The following is a 20,210-nucleotide window of genomic DNA, read 5'->3' on the forward strand; positions in this document are numbered from 1 at the left end:
ACTGTGGAAAACAGAATGTGGAGATTCTACACAGAATTAAAAATAGAACCAAAATATGATCCAGTAATTCCTGTCCTATGGATTTACCCAAACAATATGAAGATACTAATTCAAAAAGATACAAGTACCATAGGTTTACCACAATATTATCTGAATAGCTGAACTATGAAAGCAGCCCCAGCGTCCACTGATAGATGAATGGATAAAGAAGTCACATACACAGAGACACACACAGTAGAATGGATAAAGATGTCAAACACACATGTGTACACGCATGGGCACAGTGGAGGGAATATTACTTAGCCATGAAAAAGAACAAAATCTTGCCATTTTCAACAACATGGATGGATCCAGATAGTACATGCTAAGTCAGAAAAAGGCAAATGTCATATAATTTCCCTCATATGTAGAATTTAAGAAACAAAACAAATGAGCAAAGAAAAAGAGACACTCTTAACAACAGAGAACAAACAGATGGCTACTAAAGGGGAGGTAGATAGGGAGATATAGGGACACTTGGGTGGCTCAGTGGTTGAGCGTCTGCCTTCAGCTTAGGGCATTGATCCCGGAGTCCCGGGATCGAGTCCCGCATTGGGCTCCTGCATGGAGCCTGCTTCTTCCTCTGCCTAGGTCTCTGCCTCTCTCCCTCTCTCTCAAATGAATAAATAAATAAATCTTAAAAAAAAAAAAAGATAGATGTATGAGATAAGTAAAGGGATTGATTAAGACTATACTTATCACAATAAACACAGTAATGTATAAAATTACTCAATCACTATATTGTACACTTGACCAAATATAACATTGTATGTCAACTATACTGGATTTAAAAAAATTTTTTAAATATGATAATAGGTCTAAATTCTGTTTAGTTTGGATAAATTTCAAGGATAACTACTGAAAGCATAGTAACAGAATAGGTAATGTTTAAAACGTTAAAATGGTAGGAAAAGGGGGGTAAAAACATAAGAGAAAAACACAAAAATTGAGACAAATAGCAAGCATTAAAGAGTAAAACAGTGAAACTATATCAATAATTGTAATAAATATTACTAAATTAGTGATAGAAAGGAATTTTAAAATATAAACTGTATGGTATCTGCCAAAAAAAAAATCACTGAAAACATAAAGACACTGAAAACCTGGAAATAATACCATGAAAAATAATACACTAGGCAAATGTAATCAAAGGAGGAAAAACAGACTCCAGATGAAAAGCATTAATGGGGGGATCCCTGGGTGGCGCAGCGGTTTAGCCTGCCTTTGGCCCAGGGCGCGATCCTGGAGACCCGGAATCGAATCCCACATCAGGCTCCCGGTGCATGGAGCCTGCTTCTCCCTCTGCCTGTGTCTCTGCCTCTCTCTCTCTCACTGTGTGCCTATCATAAGTAAATAAAAAAATTTAAAAAAAAAAAGAAAAGCATTAATGGAACTGGAAATAGCACCGGGAAGTGTAAAAGTTTCAATGTGATAATTGTACACCTAGTATACATATAATAGTACAGCCTCAAATACATATATATATAAAGCAAAACTTCCTACAGATATTGACAAACCCACCAAAAGGGCAGAAGATTAACCTCATCAACTCAATAGAGAAATCGATATGATCTATTTTTTAAAATTTAATGAATTACATATAGAACGCTGTATCCAATGAGAAACAGATTTTTCTTAAGCATACATGGGAGCATACACGGGACATTTACAAAACTGGCATGTGCTGTGACACTAGATATGTTTATAATCTCAATAGGTCAGAATTTCTTAAATGGAATACAAAGGGCACTGATAATGAAAGTTACAAATTCAGTAACTTCAATTAAGAAACTCTGTTGATCAAAATTCATCATTAGAGAGAAGATACAAACTAGATGATATTGGCAACATTTGCAACACCTAAGAAACAAGTTATTACTACTTTGAATATACATATATAAGTTTCTTCAAGTAAAAAAACAGAAGATTGATATAAAAAACTTAGAAAAGACATCAAATGCTATTTCACATAAAGGACAATAAATATAGGATGCTGGCTTTAGAGTGTCGGAAAAATAAGAATTAAAACCACAACTAACTTATATTCCTATACACTAAAGTGGCAACCATTTAGAGGTTGAATAATACTAATTACTGACAAGGATGTGGTGAAACTAGAATTCATATACTTCAGTGATAGAAGCTTTAAATTAATAAAAAGACTTTAAAAAGAATTTGGTATCTCAGAATACAAAAACCATTGATATGTCTACTCTGTTACCCTCACTTCCTCTCCCACGTACGGTATCTAGGGAAACTCTTGCACCTGAACTATCAGGAGACATGTACAAAGATGCCTTTAATATCAAAAACAGAAACTCTGATGAATCAACTACACCCATAGAACTAGAACAAACAGCTACTAAACTCAGGAACTAAAGTTCAAAAAACAATTCTGAAAAAAACTACTTACTATATCATTTTTAGAAAATCTACATATAGCTAAACCAAATAATACAGGCTTGCATATATGTACGATAAAGCTATTCTAAAAAGGCAACTCATTGATAAACACAAATATCAGAAAAGTAGCTCTGGGGACGCCTGGGTGGCTCAGAGGTTAAGCATCTGCCTTTGGCTCAGTGGGTAATTCTGGGTCCTGGGATGGAGTCCATGTCAATCTCCCCTCGGGGAGCCTGCTCCTCCCTCTGCCTATCTCTGCTTTCTCTCTGTTTGTCTCTCATGAATAAATAAGATAAAAATCTTTTTTTTTATTTTTATTTTATTTTTTTAATTTTATTTTATTTTATTTTTTAAATTTATTTATGATAGTCACACACACACACACACACACACAGAGAGGCAGAGACACAGACAGAGGGAGAAGCAGGCTGCATGCACCAGGAGCCTAACGTGGGATTCGATCCTGGGTCTCCAGGATCACGCCCTGGGCCAAAGGCAGGCGCCAAACCGCTGCGCCACCCAGGGATCCCAATAAGATAAAAATCTTAAAAAAGAAAAGAAAAGAAGCGAAGCTCTGGACATGAGGCAGAGTGATGGAATTTGTTAGAAGTACCATTAATGTTCTAGTAATTAACATCAAGAGCTCAGTCATTGTTTCTTTAATTGCAATTGTGCTTCTAAATTACATATTCGTGAAATATATTCCTTTTTAAAAACCAACATAATTTTCATGAATTCTAAGCAGAAGAATCTAGATTTTTTTAAAAAGTGATCTGCTCTAAATTAAATCTTTAAAAAGGGGAGAGGGAGGAATCCCTGGATGGCTCAGTGGTTTAGTGTCTGCCTTTGGTCCAGGGCGTGATCCTGGAGACCCGACATCGAGTCCCACATCAGGCTCCCTTGCATGGAGCCTGCTTCTTCCTCTGCCTGTGTCTCTGCCTCTCTGTCTCTCGTGAATAAATAAATAAAATATTTAAAAAATAAATAAATAAAAAGTGATCTGTTCAATGGAAATACAGAAAAGATATTAGTTTGAAACGTGAGAATATTACATAACAAAAATCAAGAGTATACATGAAGCAGTCAAAAAGAGTTTGCCTTCCAGTTTTTTTTAAAGATTTATTTATTTATTTATTTATTTATTTATTTATTTATTTATTTATTTATTTATTTATGATAGAGAAAGAGAGAGAGAGAAGCAGAGACACAGGAGGAGGGAGAAGCAGGCTCCATGCTGGGAGCCCGACATGGGACTCGATCCCAGGACTCCAGGATCGTGCCCTGGGCCAAAGGCAGGCACTAAACCACTGAGCCACCCAGGGATCCCTGCCTTCCAGTTTTTATAGCAACTTTTTTCACAATTATTTTGCTATTTACTCTTAGCTTTTCCTTAATTTATTTTTTCAGTGCAATTCCTTTCTAATCCATCCAAAATTAGGTTGCTTCATAATTCTTGGTAAAAATGCATTACCTAGCCCATCGCCATATATTAATTACTAAATTTACAAATAAAATTAATATAAATGAAAAGAAATATGCTAATAGTGAAGGGACAGATAGAACTGGCTGTAAATAATCTACAAGGCCAATCATCAGAATGAACATGTTCAGAATAAGACCTAGAAAAAAAAAAAAAGATCTAGATATATAGGTAGGATATAAACATGGCTAAAAATCAAAAGGAAATGCTCATCACTTGTGTTGTGTTATCTAGATTATCCCTAAAGAAAAATGGCCACATTGACCAAATATCTGATGTATTTCACTTAACATAATAACTTATAGGTCTATCCATGTTGTAGCAAAGATTTTCTTTTTTTCTTTTTTAAAGATTTTATTAGAGAGACAGAGACAAAGAAAAGAGAGAGGAAGAAACAGATTCCCTGCTAAGCAAGGAGAGCGACTCAGAGCTCAGTTCCAAGACCCTGGGATCACTGCCTGAGCCAAAGCCAGACACTTAACCAACTGTGCCATGTAGGTACCCTGATTTTCTTTTTTTTTTTTCTTATGGCTGAATAATCTACCATTGTGTGTGTGTGTGTGTGTATGCATTCAACTTTTCTATGCATTCACCCATTAATGGGCAGATACAGAAATAGAAAGACATGTTTAATACCTGCTTATGTTTTATACATGTATGAAATATATATATGATTGTATAAATATTATTATATACTAAGAAGCATGGATTAATCTCAGCTAGTCTGGACTGCCCACGTGGTTATCTCCAGACTCTTGCCCACATTATGGAACATATTCACTAAAAAAAGGTAAATGATATTCTGTAACCATAAGTCAGTGGGATGTTCTAGAGCGATGTATTAGTCTGTCAGTATTGTTTAGTAATAATAAATGGCTTTATGATTCATACCTGGTTTCAGTAGAGGCTTTAAAGGCTGGTTACATAACTAGAATGTACTGCCTACATGACTAACTTAAAATAAGAGATCTTGCCTATAAGCCAACTTTGGATTCCTATTATTGAGGTACTTGAGACACAAGCCAGTAGTAGTTCTAAACCTGGAGAAAAAGCAATTCCTACGTGACCCAGTGTGGCCTGAAATCACCACATCCCTTTCAATGAGTATCCTCCTGCTTGGCTGTATGGTATCCAGTGCCTTTAATCAAGCTGTTCCAGAAGCATAAACTATTTGACTTTTGTGATCCTTTCATTAATCACTTAAGGTGATTAATATGTAATTAATGCATATATATATATCTGTATAGATAACATAGATTATATAAACATACATATACATATGTCTCCTAGTTCTGTCCACTTGGAAGGCCTACAAGCACAGAAACTTGGAAGAGCAACGAGCACACTTAAAACCCATATCTTGTTTTTTTACATAACATTCTCCATTAAAAGAAAAGAAATAGGATTTCCTGGATACATGGCTGATTCTAAGACTGGGGCAAGTTAAGTACAAGATGATGCTGGAACACCTTTTTGTCTACGACGTAAGGAGGTACCTGAAGAATGATAGGAACATGTCAAAAGGATGTGGAAATCAACTTGAAAGAGTTCCAACTAGACAAATATGGGACAACTTAAGTTTCAAAATGATTAACAGAATGAATTACAAATCCATGAACCCATAAGGATATGAACAAAGAGGAGGTAAAGATCTTCCTTATAGTAGAAGTGCTAAAACGTATAATAAGGAATTAAAAATTATCATTTGGGCAATAGCCATACCAATAACTATTCTCACCAAGATTTATTAAGATCTCAGATGAGAAAAAATGGTAATTTTACAATAACGAAATTTGACAGGTAATCCAAGTTAACATCATCAGTATTGAGCAAAGAGGTATCATATGTACCCAGATATGAGAAACTAACAAAAAGGGTACAATAACATCTCTGTAGTATTCCTGGTTAAAATAGATAATCTGAATCTAGTCATAAGAAAACATCTGACAAATTCAAATTGAGGGATGTTCTACAAAATAAATAACTTAATACTCCTCAAAAATGTCAGTGTAATATAAGACTGAGGAACAATTAAGATTTTTAAGGAGACGGGTACCTGGGTGGCTCAGTGGTTGACCCTCTGCCTTTAGCTCAGGTCATAATCCTGAGGTCCTGGGATTGAGTCCCACATCAAGCTCCCCGTGGAGACCCTGCTTCTCCTTCTGCCTATGTCTCTGCCTCTTTCTCTGTGTCTCTCAAGAATAAATAAATCTTTTTTAAAAAAAGGTAATAGGGATCCCTGGGTGGCTCAGCGGTTTAGCGCCTGCCTTTGGCCCAGGACGCGATCCTGGAATCCTGGGATTGAGTCTCGCATCGGGCTCCCAGCATGGAGCCTGCTTCTCCCTCTGCCTGTCTCTGCCTCGCTCTATCATGAATGAATGAATGAATGAATGAATGAATGAATGAATGATCTTTTAAAATAATAATAAAAAAATTAAAAAGGTAATAAAATCTACAGCTGTACCATAGGTTCCATAGCTATTCTACTATGATTAGGAGTATTTATTTTTGCAGAATTTTTATCTATATAAATAATACTGGCATATAATCTTTACCAGTACTTTGAATCATTTCTTATAATAAATCTCTAACTATATAATGATCAATTCATTTTTGCTTACATCTTATGCATATATTGTCAAATATTCTTCCAACTCTCTTCCCCTCTCCCAAACTCACACAACCACACACAGCAAGGAAGATTATTTCCAATTTTGAAAAACCCTGAGCCATATCTATTAGGCGACTGCTTTGTAACCTTACATTACTTCATATTTTGTTTGTATTATTTGGGAAGGTAAGTATTATTTTATATGTGAGCTAATGATTTGAATTTTCACCTCTTTTTTCTTGAACTTTTACAAATAAACTTTTACATTTTTTACCATTTTCTTTTCATCAAAAAGATGAAATGGATATAAAAAGCTTTCATTATTTTGAAGCCATCAAACTAATTGCCTATCATACTTAAAATACCTTTCCTAGTTTTTTAAATGTTGTTCATTGTTAAAATTCTGTTTATGTAAAATACAGGCTTCTTTCTCAATTTCCATAGTCCTATTATTATCAGTCCTAGCTGATCTAGATGCTCACACTAAGTGGTTTTCCACAAATAGTTTCCCGGCTATCAAAACACCATTTACGCCATTTACTTAAATCCTCACTTTCGCCACTAATCTGCATAACCACCTCTACCACAGGCTAATAAATTCATTACCTTCCAGTTTGATTTTAAATTTTATTGTGCTCCTTTTGTTACAGCAATCCTAGAATACATATTAATGATTTATTAGATAAATACCCTTGTGATTATCACGCCTCTGAATCATTCATCCTACTAATGAACTTTAAAGTCAGTTGGTCACACTCTCTGCACTCTTAAAAAACTATTGAGTTTTGGGCAGCCCGGGTAGGCTCAACAGTTTAGCACCGCCTTCAGCCCAGGGTGTGATCCTGGAGACCCGGATCGAGTCCCATGTCAGGCTCCCTGCATGGAGCCTGCTTCTCCGTCTGCCTGTGTCTCGGCGTGTGTGTGTGTGTGTGTGTGTGTGTGTGTGTGTGTGTGTGTGATGAATAAATAAATTAAATCTTAAAAAAAATATACTGAGTTTTTTATGGAATCACATTAAATTAATAGTTATGGCAACTGGTCTATTCAAATTGTTCTATAACTGCTTTAATCTCTTTCAATATTTTTAATTTTTCTTAAAAATTCTGTATTTCATTCAGATTTATTTTACTAGTATGCATAAGTACTGTCCAAATTATTTTAATCTATTACATATTATAAGTCCATCTCAATTATATACTGAAACATTTTATATGTGTTCTTTTTTTATTTGTCCCTCTTCACTGACCATCTTAAGCTTCGGGGGACCTGGGTAGCTCATCATTTAAGTGTCCACTCTCGGTTTCTGCTGGGATTATGATCTCAAGATCATGAAACTGAGCCCCCGCCCTTAGGCTCATGCTGGGTGCGGAGCATGCATAAGATTCTCTACCTCTCCCTCTGCCCCTCTTCCAGCTGGTGCCATGTATGTGAGCTTTCTCTCTCCTTCTCTCAAATAAATGAAATCTTTAAAAAAAAAAACAAAACTCCCAGCTTCTTGAGCTGAATGTCTAGTTCATTTATATTCATTCTCATCTAAAAGTGAATCCAGGGGATCCCTGGGTGGCGCAGTGGTTTGGCGCCTGCCTTTGGCTCAGGGCGCAATCCTGGAGACCGGGGATCGAATCCCACATCAGGCTCCTGGTGCATGGAGCCTGCTTCTCCCTCTGCCTATGTCTCTGCCTCTCTCTCTCTCTGTATGACTATCATAAATAAAAAAAAAAAAAAAAAATAGAAAAAAGAAAACTATAAAAGTGAATCCATTTAATAATACAAATTTTTGAGGATAATTCTGACCACATTTCAAAATTTTTGACATGTAGTATTTTCACTAGCTTTACTTTTTTAATTGTTTGTACCACTATCTGGGACTACTCTTGGACACAAAGGTATACAGAGAAATTTAGTTTACTCTCTTCCAAATTATCTGTCTAAATTATTTATTTACTTGGGGATCCGATTCACAAAATGTAGACAATACCATTTATCCTGTTTTAGAAAATACCATTTATCCTGTTTTAGAATCATTCCACCCCTACATACTCCAAGACTATTATCAATAATGTATATCCTTTGAGGCTCTTAAGTGGCGTAGTCAGTTAAGCACCTTACTCCCTTGGTTTCAGCTCAAGTCATGATCCCAGAGTCGTGAGACTGAGCCCCACAGGAGGGCCACACTCACCAGAGGGTCTTGCTTGAGATTTTCCCTTTCCCCCTCCCACTTAGGAACTTCCTGCTTCCTTCTCCCCCCCCACTCTAAATGGGTAAATCTTTCTTTAAAATGTATATTCTTTGATGCACAGCATAAAGTGAGACAAGAACCTATTAAACCCAGCTTCACTGATTTCACCCAAAAAAAAAAATATATATTCCACAAAGTCTTTATAATGGCCTAAGAAAGTCATGCAACAAGTGGCCTCTGTTGTTTTATTTCATTTCCACTTTTTTTCCCCTTGATTATTCCTCTCCAGCCACAAGGGACTTCTAAACTATGTCAGGCATGCTCCTACCTCAGGGATCACTTATTAACCCTCTGCTCAGAACATGGGAATTCCAGATATACATACTCACATGGGTTTGCTCCCTCACCTCCACTTTGTTCAAAGGAGTCATTTTATTACTATTAGTATTTCTCCAACTAGACTGCGAGTTTGGTTACAACAGGGATCTTTCTTTTGTGTTTTTTCAATAATGTATCCCAAGAGCCTGTAATAGTACCTGGTAAATAGCACGTACTTCTTCAAAAAGTGAATACATAAATAAAAAAATTTTTAATCTGTTGGTTTTGGGATATCCGGTGGCTCAGATGCTTAAGTATCTGCCTTCAGCTCAGGTCACGATCTCAAGATCCTGGGATCGAGCCCCACATGCACCGAGGAGCCTGCTTTTCCCTCTAATCCTCCCTGTTCCCTGCTCCTTCTTTTGTCCTCTGTCTCTCTCAAATAAATAAATAAAATATTTTAATAAAAAAAATCTGTTGGTTGAATAAATAAGTATTTAAAAGCAGAGGCTCTGAAACCATAATGCCTAGGTAAAATCTCAGCACCCTCCTCTTACTAGTTATATTACCTGGAGCAAGCTCCTTAACTTTCCTGTGTCACAGTTTTCTCCTCAATAAAACAAAAAATAATAGTAATAGTACTTATCTTACAGGGAACCTTGGAGAATTAAAGTAATTAATACATGCAAAGTTCTTTAATGTCCATGAATACTAAGTATAAAATAATGATGACTAATGCCCATTACTTTAATTCATTCTTGAATTAAGAATACTTCAAACTCATCCAGCATGTTTAAATTTTAATCAATTTTCTAAAAATTTCATAACAATTTTTGCCTTATATAAACTCCAATACTTATGCTATGTCACACAAATTATTACTACATTGGGGAACTATACCTTTTCTTTATGTAAAAAATGTTGCCTTTTACACTTTTCTCCTTGAGTCCTATTTTGGTATGCACTTTTCTTTCTTTGTTTTTGCTATATTCTTTAGTACTCTTACATTTGCCAGGCTTATCCTCAACTATTCCTCTATTTTCAATCCTTTTTTTAAAATAAAGATTTTATTTATTTATTCATGAGAGACACAAAGAGGCTGAGACAGAGGCAGAGGGAGAAGCGGGCTCCTCACAGAGAACCAAATGCGGCTCACTGGGACTCCAGGACCATGCCCTGAGCCAAAGGCAGACGCTCAACCACTGAGCCACCCAGGCGCTCTATTTTCAATCCTTTTTGTGTCAATATGCATTAGGTCTATCTGTTCTAAAGAGTACAGCTAGAAATGAAGGGCAGGCCTTCAACACAGTATGTCCTATCAGTTTTATCCTATAAATACTAGAAGGATTTCCTCCTCAACAACCTCCCTGTCCTCCAGCAGATGCTAACGTTGAAATCTTCCAGAAGACCCAGCCTATGTCATCCTTAGGCACACTTGACTCTGCACACTGTGACTTTCATGTTAGGAAGCCTTCTTAAGTGTTTTTTTAATCCTGTATACATTCTTTTAAGTTTTCAGTGTGAGGATAGTAATAGATCAATGAGATTTCTTGTGAGTGAAGCCTGAAGAGATACTAACATACTGAGTGCCTCAGGATACCATCTTAAACCAGAAATCTCCTTTATTACATGATAATAGTAAGTGCTGTTCTAAAAATTTAAACAGAAAACAAAACACTATTCTTATTACTTTTCTTTTTTACCCAGATTCAACTTCCATGTTTCTAGCTCACTGCTAGAAATTCAAATAAATACGATGTAAATGGCAATAATAGAAAAACCTTTTCTTGTTCCTCTACAAAGAGACTGTCAATGCCCTGCAGCCAAAGCCCAATAGAAACACACACCTGTAGGTGAACAATTTTTATTTATTACTCACTGCCAACAAACAATACAACACACTACAGGTAAGAGAGTATCTCAGTTAAGAACACACTTACAGGATACAAGTTCATGTTCATTGTTTGAGGGAGGGCTCTGGATTGGATACTGTCAAGAAGTGGAGATAATTCTGTGATTGAGCATCTTCTTAATTAGAAGGACAAAAGACTACAGTAAAACTAAAGTTGCAAATAGTAAAGCAACAGCAATTGTCCATATTAGCTAGGAGAGAATTGCCTCTGGTATTTTTTTTCTTGCTTGCACGGCGATTTTGTTTTTGTTTGTGCTTAGTTAGGCAGTTTATAAAGTGACCTTACTTCTTGTCTCACTTCATCACAGTCACAGGGTGGATGTATCTGATGCTGATATTTTGTGAGATTATACTCAAAAGAACATCAAGGTCCAGCTATGAATGCAAAGCCTGTTTCCAGATCCAACGACTGCCTTTCCCTCTCAAGTTTTTAAGATATGCTTCAACTTAATGCTTTAAAAATTTCTCCTGATATATCCTATATGTCTTATAAAAACAAGATGATCTGATATTTTCATGGTTGTTCAGTAATAGCTGGAAAGCAACCTGTGAAATTACTATTAAAAAAAAACAAACAGGCCAAATACATGCATGCATATGAAGATAACACGGGATGTTCAGAGTAGTTATACCAACTAACCATGAAAGTAACAGAAGTAATCTAAGCAGTGGGAAAAGAAAAACACAAACAAAAGCTCCAAAAGATCTAAAAGGATTTTCTTTTTACTTTGATAAAAATAACCACAACCACACTACACATAAAGTGAATATATAAATGAACATTTATAAAAATATCTCATGGTTTCCCTTTTACTATGAAGGATAATATTAGGACTATTGCTAAATTTTACAGGGATTAGACAATAGTACTATACTATCCATGTTACCTTTTTGAATTTTAAAATTATATTATGATTATATAAGGCAATACCTTTATTTTTAAGGAAATATACACTAAAGTTTTTAGAGGTAAAGAATCAGTATGTCTGTACCTAACTCAATCTAGAAAAGAAAATTTATGTGTATTTAAGCAAAAGACAGAATGAGAATGAACAAATAAATGTGATCAAATGTTAACATTTGGACAATCCAGATAAAGGATACAAAGGAATTACTTTTACCATTTTGGTTACTTTTGACTAATTCTAAAATTATTTCAATATAAAAAGTTAAAAAAACAAAAGGCCCAGCCTCAAAATTAGATTTGACAAATTATCAGCATCCCCGAGTTACAGATGGGAGTAAAAGCCAAAACAATCATACAATTAATTAGAAGAGAAGTGAAGCTGAAGTCTATTTTACTCAAATCTGTAGTTTACTTCCCATAAAAAAAGCTTAACATATCAGCATAACAATGAGTAATTCATAAATAGATTATAAACATCCCTGCGGAAAAATGTGCTGATTATTCATAATTTCATCTTACAGTATTTCCTTCCCTTCAAGGTCTAATGTTACTAGTACTTAAAAAATTTTTTTAATTCATCACTGATGACCACATAAATAGCTGCTTATGCATCAGAACTATCCGAGTCCAGGCAGCCCCGGTGGCTCAGCGGTTTAGCACCGCCTTCAGCCCAGGGTGTGATCCTGGAGACCCCGGATTGAGCCCCATGTCGGGCTCCCTGCATGGAGCCTGCTTCTCCCTCTGCCTATGTCTCTGCCTCTGTGTGTGTCTCTCATGAATAAATAAATAAAATCTTAAAAAAAAAAAAAAAAGAACTATCCAACTCCTAATCCATGCCACAGCATTCAAAAACAGTCATGTTTATGACAGAACATTCCAGCAGACTAATCAATGATTTTAAAACTCAGGTGATTATGTTCAGTGTAACACAAAAACATACTGCTAAATATATTATTTACCTGAGAACTGCCACTGAAACCAGGAGGTTGGCTGTATTCTGTGGAATCAATAATATTACTGCAAAATGAAGAGAGAAAAAATATGATTCAGTGTTCAAGTTATTCTAGCAACAGAAAAGGTAAATAGAAACATATCATATCCAAATCCAGTATTTCTAATTTCTAAGCAAAGAAAATATTTATTGTCAATAAGTTAGATATCAAATAAACACATAACTCATAAACAAAAATCAGCAAACATTTTAAAAATTTACAAATTCTTCATCCACCGCCTTAAACACACCATGAAAGAGTGTCAGTAGGAAATAATCACAAAACAGGTGTATAGAGAAATGTATTTGCTCCGATTTCATTTTCAGACAGGTTAATAAGCTGTTTGGAACACTTTAAGGAACAAAGGACTTAAGAGCATTAGGAAAAGAGCACAAGCAAGCAATTAAATTTACAGTTAAGAGATCTTGTTATGGCACTGAAGAGCTATGTGTCCTCAGACACATACTTTATAATCACTCCATTCCCTCATCTGCAAAGTGACATGAGTGGGGACTAATTATCTCTAGATTATCTAGAGTCCCTTCCAGGTCCAAAATGTTATGATAATCATCTCATGTGAAAGAAAATTACCAAAGGAATAGAATAAATGTTAAAATACCAATAATCTTTTTTTCATAATCCAATACCTATACACTAGTTTTCTCCACCTGCTCAAAAACATAATCTGCTCTCTACATTGGTTTTCATTTAGTTAACTTCTGTGCATTTGCCTATCTAATACTAAAAAAATCTCTGAAACTATGCAGCATTAACCAAAATTACAAAGGAAAGTCACAGCTGTACAATTATATGTCACATAACTACTCTCACTCTCTCACTCAAGTCATTTGCCTCCAAAAGCAAAGGTATATTTCATAATGAAAACGCAGACTAGGAAATCAATTTCACATATTAGCTATATCCATAATGAATAGGTAGCTTAAAGAAATCAGTGGTTCATTCTTGGTAAAAATACGTGACTACCTTTCCATATTGGGCTTTTATTTGAAAAAGATGGGTTCATATTTAAATTATCAATAGATATCTGAGAAAATTAAATTAGAAAGAATTTTATATTCTGTGAGCAAACTACAATATATTAAGATCATTTAAGGGTGAACATTAAGGGTACCTGGTTGGCTCAGTTAGTTAAGTGTCTGCCTTCAGCTCAGTTCATGATCCCAGGGTCCTGAGATCAAGCCTCAAGTTGGGCTCCCTGCAGTAGGGAGTCTTTTTCTTCTTCTCCCTCTGCCTCTGTCCCTCCCCACCCTTGTTCACATGCGCTCGCTCTCTCTCTCATACATAAATAACATCTTTTTTAAAAAAAATCATTTAAGGTTGAACATTAAAAAAAAGAGTTTTAAATAAATAGGGGAACTGAATGAACCAAAAAACTGCTATGTACACACATGAAATTAGACTACTATTCATTTGTTCTTTCATTAGCACGAATTTAAGGCAGAGAAAACTAAATCTGCACATTTAACAAATTATATGGGGCAAGAGCCAAAGCCTGTTCCTGTGCAATAGTCTACATAAAATTATTAAACAGTTCCCCACAAAGCATGCTATGCAACATGTAACCTGAAAATAATTTAACTTATAAATTTTAATAATTACAATCAAATATAGATTTAATTTCTAAAAATAATACTATTTCCTTTCTACCACAGCAATAATCCCTAATATTATAAACACTACAGAAATAATTACTTTTCTCAAATTAATGCTTTCTGCTACTTAACACAGAGGTTTTTCTCTGCTACATCAGAGAAATCATATCATTTCTTTTATATAAGAAATGAAGCATTGAATTCCAAATTAATAGTAAAACCTCATTTACTAAACAACCAAAACTCTTGTGGGTCCCACTTGTGCAGATACTTCCAGATATACCAGAAATCAGTCTTCATGTTTGTTTTTCTTTCCTGATTCTACCAATCCTTTAACTATTCAAATAAATCATCCATTATCAATATGACACATCTGACTACTAACAGCAGCAGCAGCAAACATCTATTGAGTGCTTATGTGCTAGGCATCATTCTCACTTTTTAAAATGTATTATCACATTTAATCAGTGAAGATAGGTATTATCTTTATTTTACAACTGAGAAAACTGAAGTATACAAAAGTTAATAATAAACTTGCCTAAGATTAAACTGCTGATAAGTTATATAGTTGAAAATTTGAACCCAGGCAGTATTAACTCCAGAATTCTTATGTGAGACTGCCAGAATGATATGTTTCTTTCTTCTTGAAGAGTATCAATGCCCTCCGACTTCTGAATCAAGTTTCTATTTATCTTCTTTTCAATGTTTTATTCTCAATTCTATGATGACTTCCAAAACTCTTTCACCTCCCAAGGTTTAATGAGCTCTAGAGTAAGGATGCTTCCATTTAGATAGTGGTTATGCCACTAATCTTGTGACATTGGGCAAATTACCTCATCTCTAGGATATATTTCTCTCATCTGTACAATGAAGAGGATTAAAAAAACCTATTGCACAGCATTTGTTCTAAGGGTTATATGAGACAGCACACGTGTAAATTACAAAATAGTATCTAATGCATAGATATCACCCTAATAGTTACAACATTTATGAATAAATACAGTTCTCTAAGTAGTAATTTCTTGATTTTGATGCAAATTCCAACGAAAATTAACAGGAATTCTTTTCTAATACACTGTCTCAGAATCCTTACAAAGAGAGAAATACTATTTCTCATCTCGGTATTTGCAAGAACTTCACCATGATATTTTACAACAAATTTTGTATAAATAAACACTGGTGACTACAATAGCTTTTCTACCAATACACAGTTTAGCTTTTAAAAATATCAGGCTCAAAAAGATTATATAAAACTTCAATTCCTAATACCTAAAGCTCTAAAAATCACATACTTTATGACTTATTTGAAAGTAAAATGTGTTGTGAACAAATTTGTTATCATTTCACTATGAGCATTCAATGTTAAAATATTAACATGCTTGACTATGCTGACTGTCTCTTACTCCTCCATTGTTATTTTAAAATAACTATTGGGGTGGGGGGAGACAGAACACTAAATACTGAAAACTTCCAAAAGTTTTCAAAAAAAGTTATAGGACCCTACATATCATTCAGCTTGGATTTACTTGAGAAATGAGACTTCAATAGTAAAAATATTAGGCTATAGAGTACACATCTATGGCCTCTAGGAAAATGAAGAATTCTTTTTCAAGAATTTGAAAACAAACAAAGAAGTTTGTTCTTCAAAGAACTGAAGTTATTAGAGTACTTCAGAACTTCAGGAAAACATTTCTCAAATACCTATTTCTCAAATACCTAAAATCCTTTTTTAATTGTAGATGGTTGAGTGTAATTATATAGTGCATAGGGGGACTGTATGAACCAAATGTTTTTGTTGCCTTTTAAAATTCTGCAATTCCATAATTATTCCTAAAGTTGAAAAGGAAAAGCAAAAAAGGCAACTGATTTTAACATTTTCTTCGGGGGATCCCTGGGTGGCGCAGCGGTTTAGCGCCTGCCTTTGGCCCAGGGCGCGATCCTGGAGACCCGGGATCGAATCCCACGTCGGGCTTCCGGTGCATGGAGCCTGCTTCTCCCTCTGCCTATGTCTCTCTCTCTCTCTCTCTCTCACTGTGTGCCTGTCATAAATAAATAAAATAAAATAAATTTAAAACAAACAAACAAACAAAAAAAAAACATTTTCTTTATAAGAACATTTTCCTCACGGAGAAACTTAATGCTGGCAAATGTAATTGCATATATAATGGAAAAGGGTCTGAAAGAAGAGATCTGAATCTATATTTTTGCTGCATCTGGAATTCTAGTTGGTAGAATTTCAAAAAAAAAAGAATAAGCTCAAAGAATAAGACTGACAAGACTGATCTGCCTCCACAACCAGTAAAAGTCCCAATTTATTATGTTATGTGCTGTGTTTGACCACTTTATATTCTACTACTACCTTCCTGTGAGGGCAAATAGTTTCCAATTTACTTATAATTCACAGGAGAAAGCAGAATTTTTAATTTTAAGATGATACAGGTTCCACAAATCTTAGTATTCCAAAAACTCAGTTATCTGAAATAATCTTAGAAAAGACTTTAAAATTAAGTAAAGAAAGCAGAAAAAGCATTCCAAAAACAGTAACAGAAGATTCAAAGGTAGAGGATCTGGAGAATGAGCAAAGTATGCTAGGACTTGGGTAGGGGGGACACAATAAATAGCAGAAATGAAAAATGGTTAACAGCACATATAATTTTATGTTTGTATTTAATTACCCTATATCTAAAACAAGGTTACCATGTATTCCTTCAATCCCAGCCTCCCCTATCCCAGACCTCTCACAATCAAGGTATAACCAGAATAATCAAAGAGGTAAAAAGTTCCCTCTAGGGCTAACCCAAAAAGACAAAAACCAAGAGGATATAATCACAGTATATGAATGGAATCAACAAGGAATGATAGGTATATATCAACAATTTGCTTCCCACCCAAAGACTAATTTTTAACTTTCCTTTTTTAACTTTCCTGGCTCTCCCAAGTCCAGAAACTTGATTTCGGGTGTTTCTAAGATACTATAGAAGGATATGTAACTTTACAAAGTTGAGAGTAAAATAGAAATCTTTATAAAAGACAAAATAAGCTAAAGATATAAAACTTTAGCACTATTTGAGCTTTCTCTTATGAAAAAATCATACCGGATTTAAAGATTTACCTAGATACATCTCAAAAATACAGACATATTCACTACCTGCTAAACCAATGTTTACAAATTTTTTTCAAAGATTTTATTTATTTATTCATGAGAGACACAGAGAGAGAGGCAGAGACAAAGGCAGAGGGAGAAGCAGGCTCCCTGTGGGACAGCTCAAGGCAGGACTCAAACCCAGGATCCCCGGGATCACACCCTGAACCAAAGGCAGCCTCTCAACCCCTGAGCAAACCCAGGGGTACCCAATGTTTAGATATTTTTCAAGTATGATCCCCCAAACTTGCCTTTAGGGCACCCCGGGGGGGCTAAGCGGTTTAGCGCCACCTTTGGCCCAGGGTGTGTTCCTGGAGACCCAGCTCCCTTGCATGGGGCCTGCTTCTCCCTCTGCCTGTGTCTCTGCCTCTTTCCCTCTGTGTGTCTCTCATGAATAAATAAATAGAATCTTTTAAAAAAAAATGCATTTAAATCTGGGCTCCAGGGCAGCCCGGATGGCTCAGCGGTTTAGCGCCGCCTTCAACGAGGGCCTGATCCTGGAGACCCAGGATCAAGTCCCATGTCAGGCTCCCTTCATGGAGCCTGCTTCTCTCTGTGTGTGTCTCTCATGAATAAATCAATAAAATATTTTAATAAATAAATAAATCTGGGCTCCACCTCAGACCTAATGATGAGATTTGGGGGAGGGTTCAAAAATTAAAATCAAGAGTCTTGGTTAATACTTATACACATCGGAATTTGGCATATTCGCTCCTTAGATTTGAAAACTGGAATGGACTGCAATATCATCAAGTGGTGACAAATTATACTTTATGACAAGAACCCAAAAGGGTTTTTTAAAAATCCTGAAATGCCTATAAATCAAATGCAAATAACAAAGTTTCGGAGTTAAAAGCATTTTGATTATTTTATGTTTTTGGAACCAAGTCTTCTTTACATATTTTAAGCAGAATAATTAATTTGTCAGCAAACTTATTTTTCATGCTAAAGTGATGTAACCATGAGAGCAGGGTTATAGGGTCTGTCATAATCACAACTGTATGCCCAGAGCCTATAACAGGGTTTCATACATGTCTTATACGCTCTCCAAACCTGGCTAATTTTCAGAAAAGGTTTCATAACTTGCTATTTCTCTACTACCTACAAATTTAATGAGAAACTGCAGACACATGAAGACTACCCACTACATTACTGCCAAGGAAGTTTTTCGGTGTTTTGTGTTTTTGTTTGAGTTCATGTTGAAAATTCTGTAATATTCTTCATTGTCCTCCATCTTCTATGACTTTAATTGCAACTCCTTTGCATAGTATAGTGTCAGGATAAGGCAAGTAACTCCCTAGTACTTCGAACAATAAAACAATCAACTGGTTTTACTACTTCTCCCACATCATAGATAAACCATTAAAAAATGACAACACATCATTTATACTCAAAAGCCCTCAACGCAGGTATAGTAGAGATTTCTTAAAATCTAACCTTGGAGATATGAAAAAAAGTGTCAGCCTAAGTGTGGAGAATTTCATGTATTGTTACAATTCCATTCTTGAATAAAGAAATTAAAGGCTAAATAAAAACTCCTTAGGTTAATGTAGGAAGATTTGTTTAAAATATATAATAAATTAGAGACATATATGTAAGGATTAGAGTTAGATTTGACCATAAAAATATTTTCAATCCTGGGGCGCCTGGGTGGCTCAAACAGTTAAGCGACAGGCTCCTGATTTAGGCTCAAGTCATCATTTCAGGGTCATGGGATTAAACCTTGTGTCAGGCTCTGTGCTCAGCACCTAGTCTGCTTGAGATTCTCTCCCTCTGCCCCTCGCCACACTCATGAGCTCTCTAATAAATAAACAAACATAAATAAAATCTTGTTAAAAAACACACTTTGGGGATCCCTGGGTGGCGCAGCGGTTTGGCGCCTGCCTTTGGCCCAGGGCGCGATCCTGGAGACCCGGGATCGAATCCCATGTCGGGCTCCCGGTGCATGGAGCCTGCTTCTCCCTCTGCCTGTGTCTCTGCCTCTCTCTCTCTCTCTCTGTAGCTATCATAAATAAAATTAAAAAAAAAAAAACACACTTTGATTCCTATATTTTAAAAAGTTATCAGGACACCTGGGTGGCTTAGTGGTTGAGTATCTGCCTTCAGCTCAGGGCATGATCCTGGGGTCCTGGGATTGAGTCCCACATTGGGCTCCCTCTGCCTATGTCTCTACCTCTCTTTCTACGTCTCTCATGAATAAATAAAATCTTAAAAAAAAAAAGTTATCTCCCCAAATAAAATAAAGCAATTGAACTAAATAATAAATAACAAAAAGTACTAAGAACTTAAGCTTAATAGTAAGCTTTCCTTACTTTCCTAGGTAATTTCCTTAATAAGAAATTATCTTTCCTTAATAGGTAAGGAAAGATCCATTAACACTGGATCATAAGCCAGTCAGACCAAATGTGAAAAATAAGAAATGTGGGGGACAGGGGTGCCTGGGTGGCACAGTCAGTTAAGCATCTGACCTGTGGTTTGGGCTGAGGTCATGATTTCAGGGTCATGAGATCTAGCCCCATGTGGGGCTCTACACTCAAGAGTGGAGTCTGCCTCGGATTCTCTATCCCTCTGCCCCTCCCCTCCACCTCAAATAAATAAATAAATTTTAAAATTA

General features: G+C 35.6%; 1 protein-coding gene across 7 annotated transcripts in view; it reads right to left on the reverse strand.

Annotated features, from left to right (window-relative positions):
- COP1 (COP1 E3 ubiquitin ligase) overlaps positions 1 to 20,210 on the reverse strand; it is a 246,944-nt gene that overhangs the window by 147,502 nt on the left and 79,232 nt on the right. For all 7 annotated transcript variants that reach the window (XR_008663627.1, XM_055319205.1, XM_055319201.1 and 4 more), the window contains one exon: positions 12,809 to 12,866. Coding sequence is in view for 6 of the 7 variants with exons in the window: in XM_055319205.1 (XP_055175180.1) it covers positions 12,809 to 12,866 (58 nt within the window). In the remaining variant the exon portion in view is untranslated. The remainder of the gene's footprint in view (positions 1 to 12,808; positions 12,867 to 20,210) is intronic.

The sequence above is a fragment of the Nyctereutes procyonoides genome, unplaced genomic scaffold (genome assembly GCF_905146905.1).
Source record: "Nyctereutes procyonoides isolate TBG_1078 unplaced genomic scaffold, NYPRO_anot_genome, whole genome shotgun sequence".
Classification (NCBI taxonomy): Eukaryota; Metazoa; Chordata; class Mammalia; order Carnivora; family Canidae; genus Nyctereutes; species Nyctereutes procyonoides.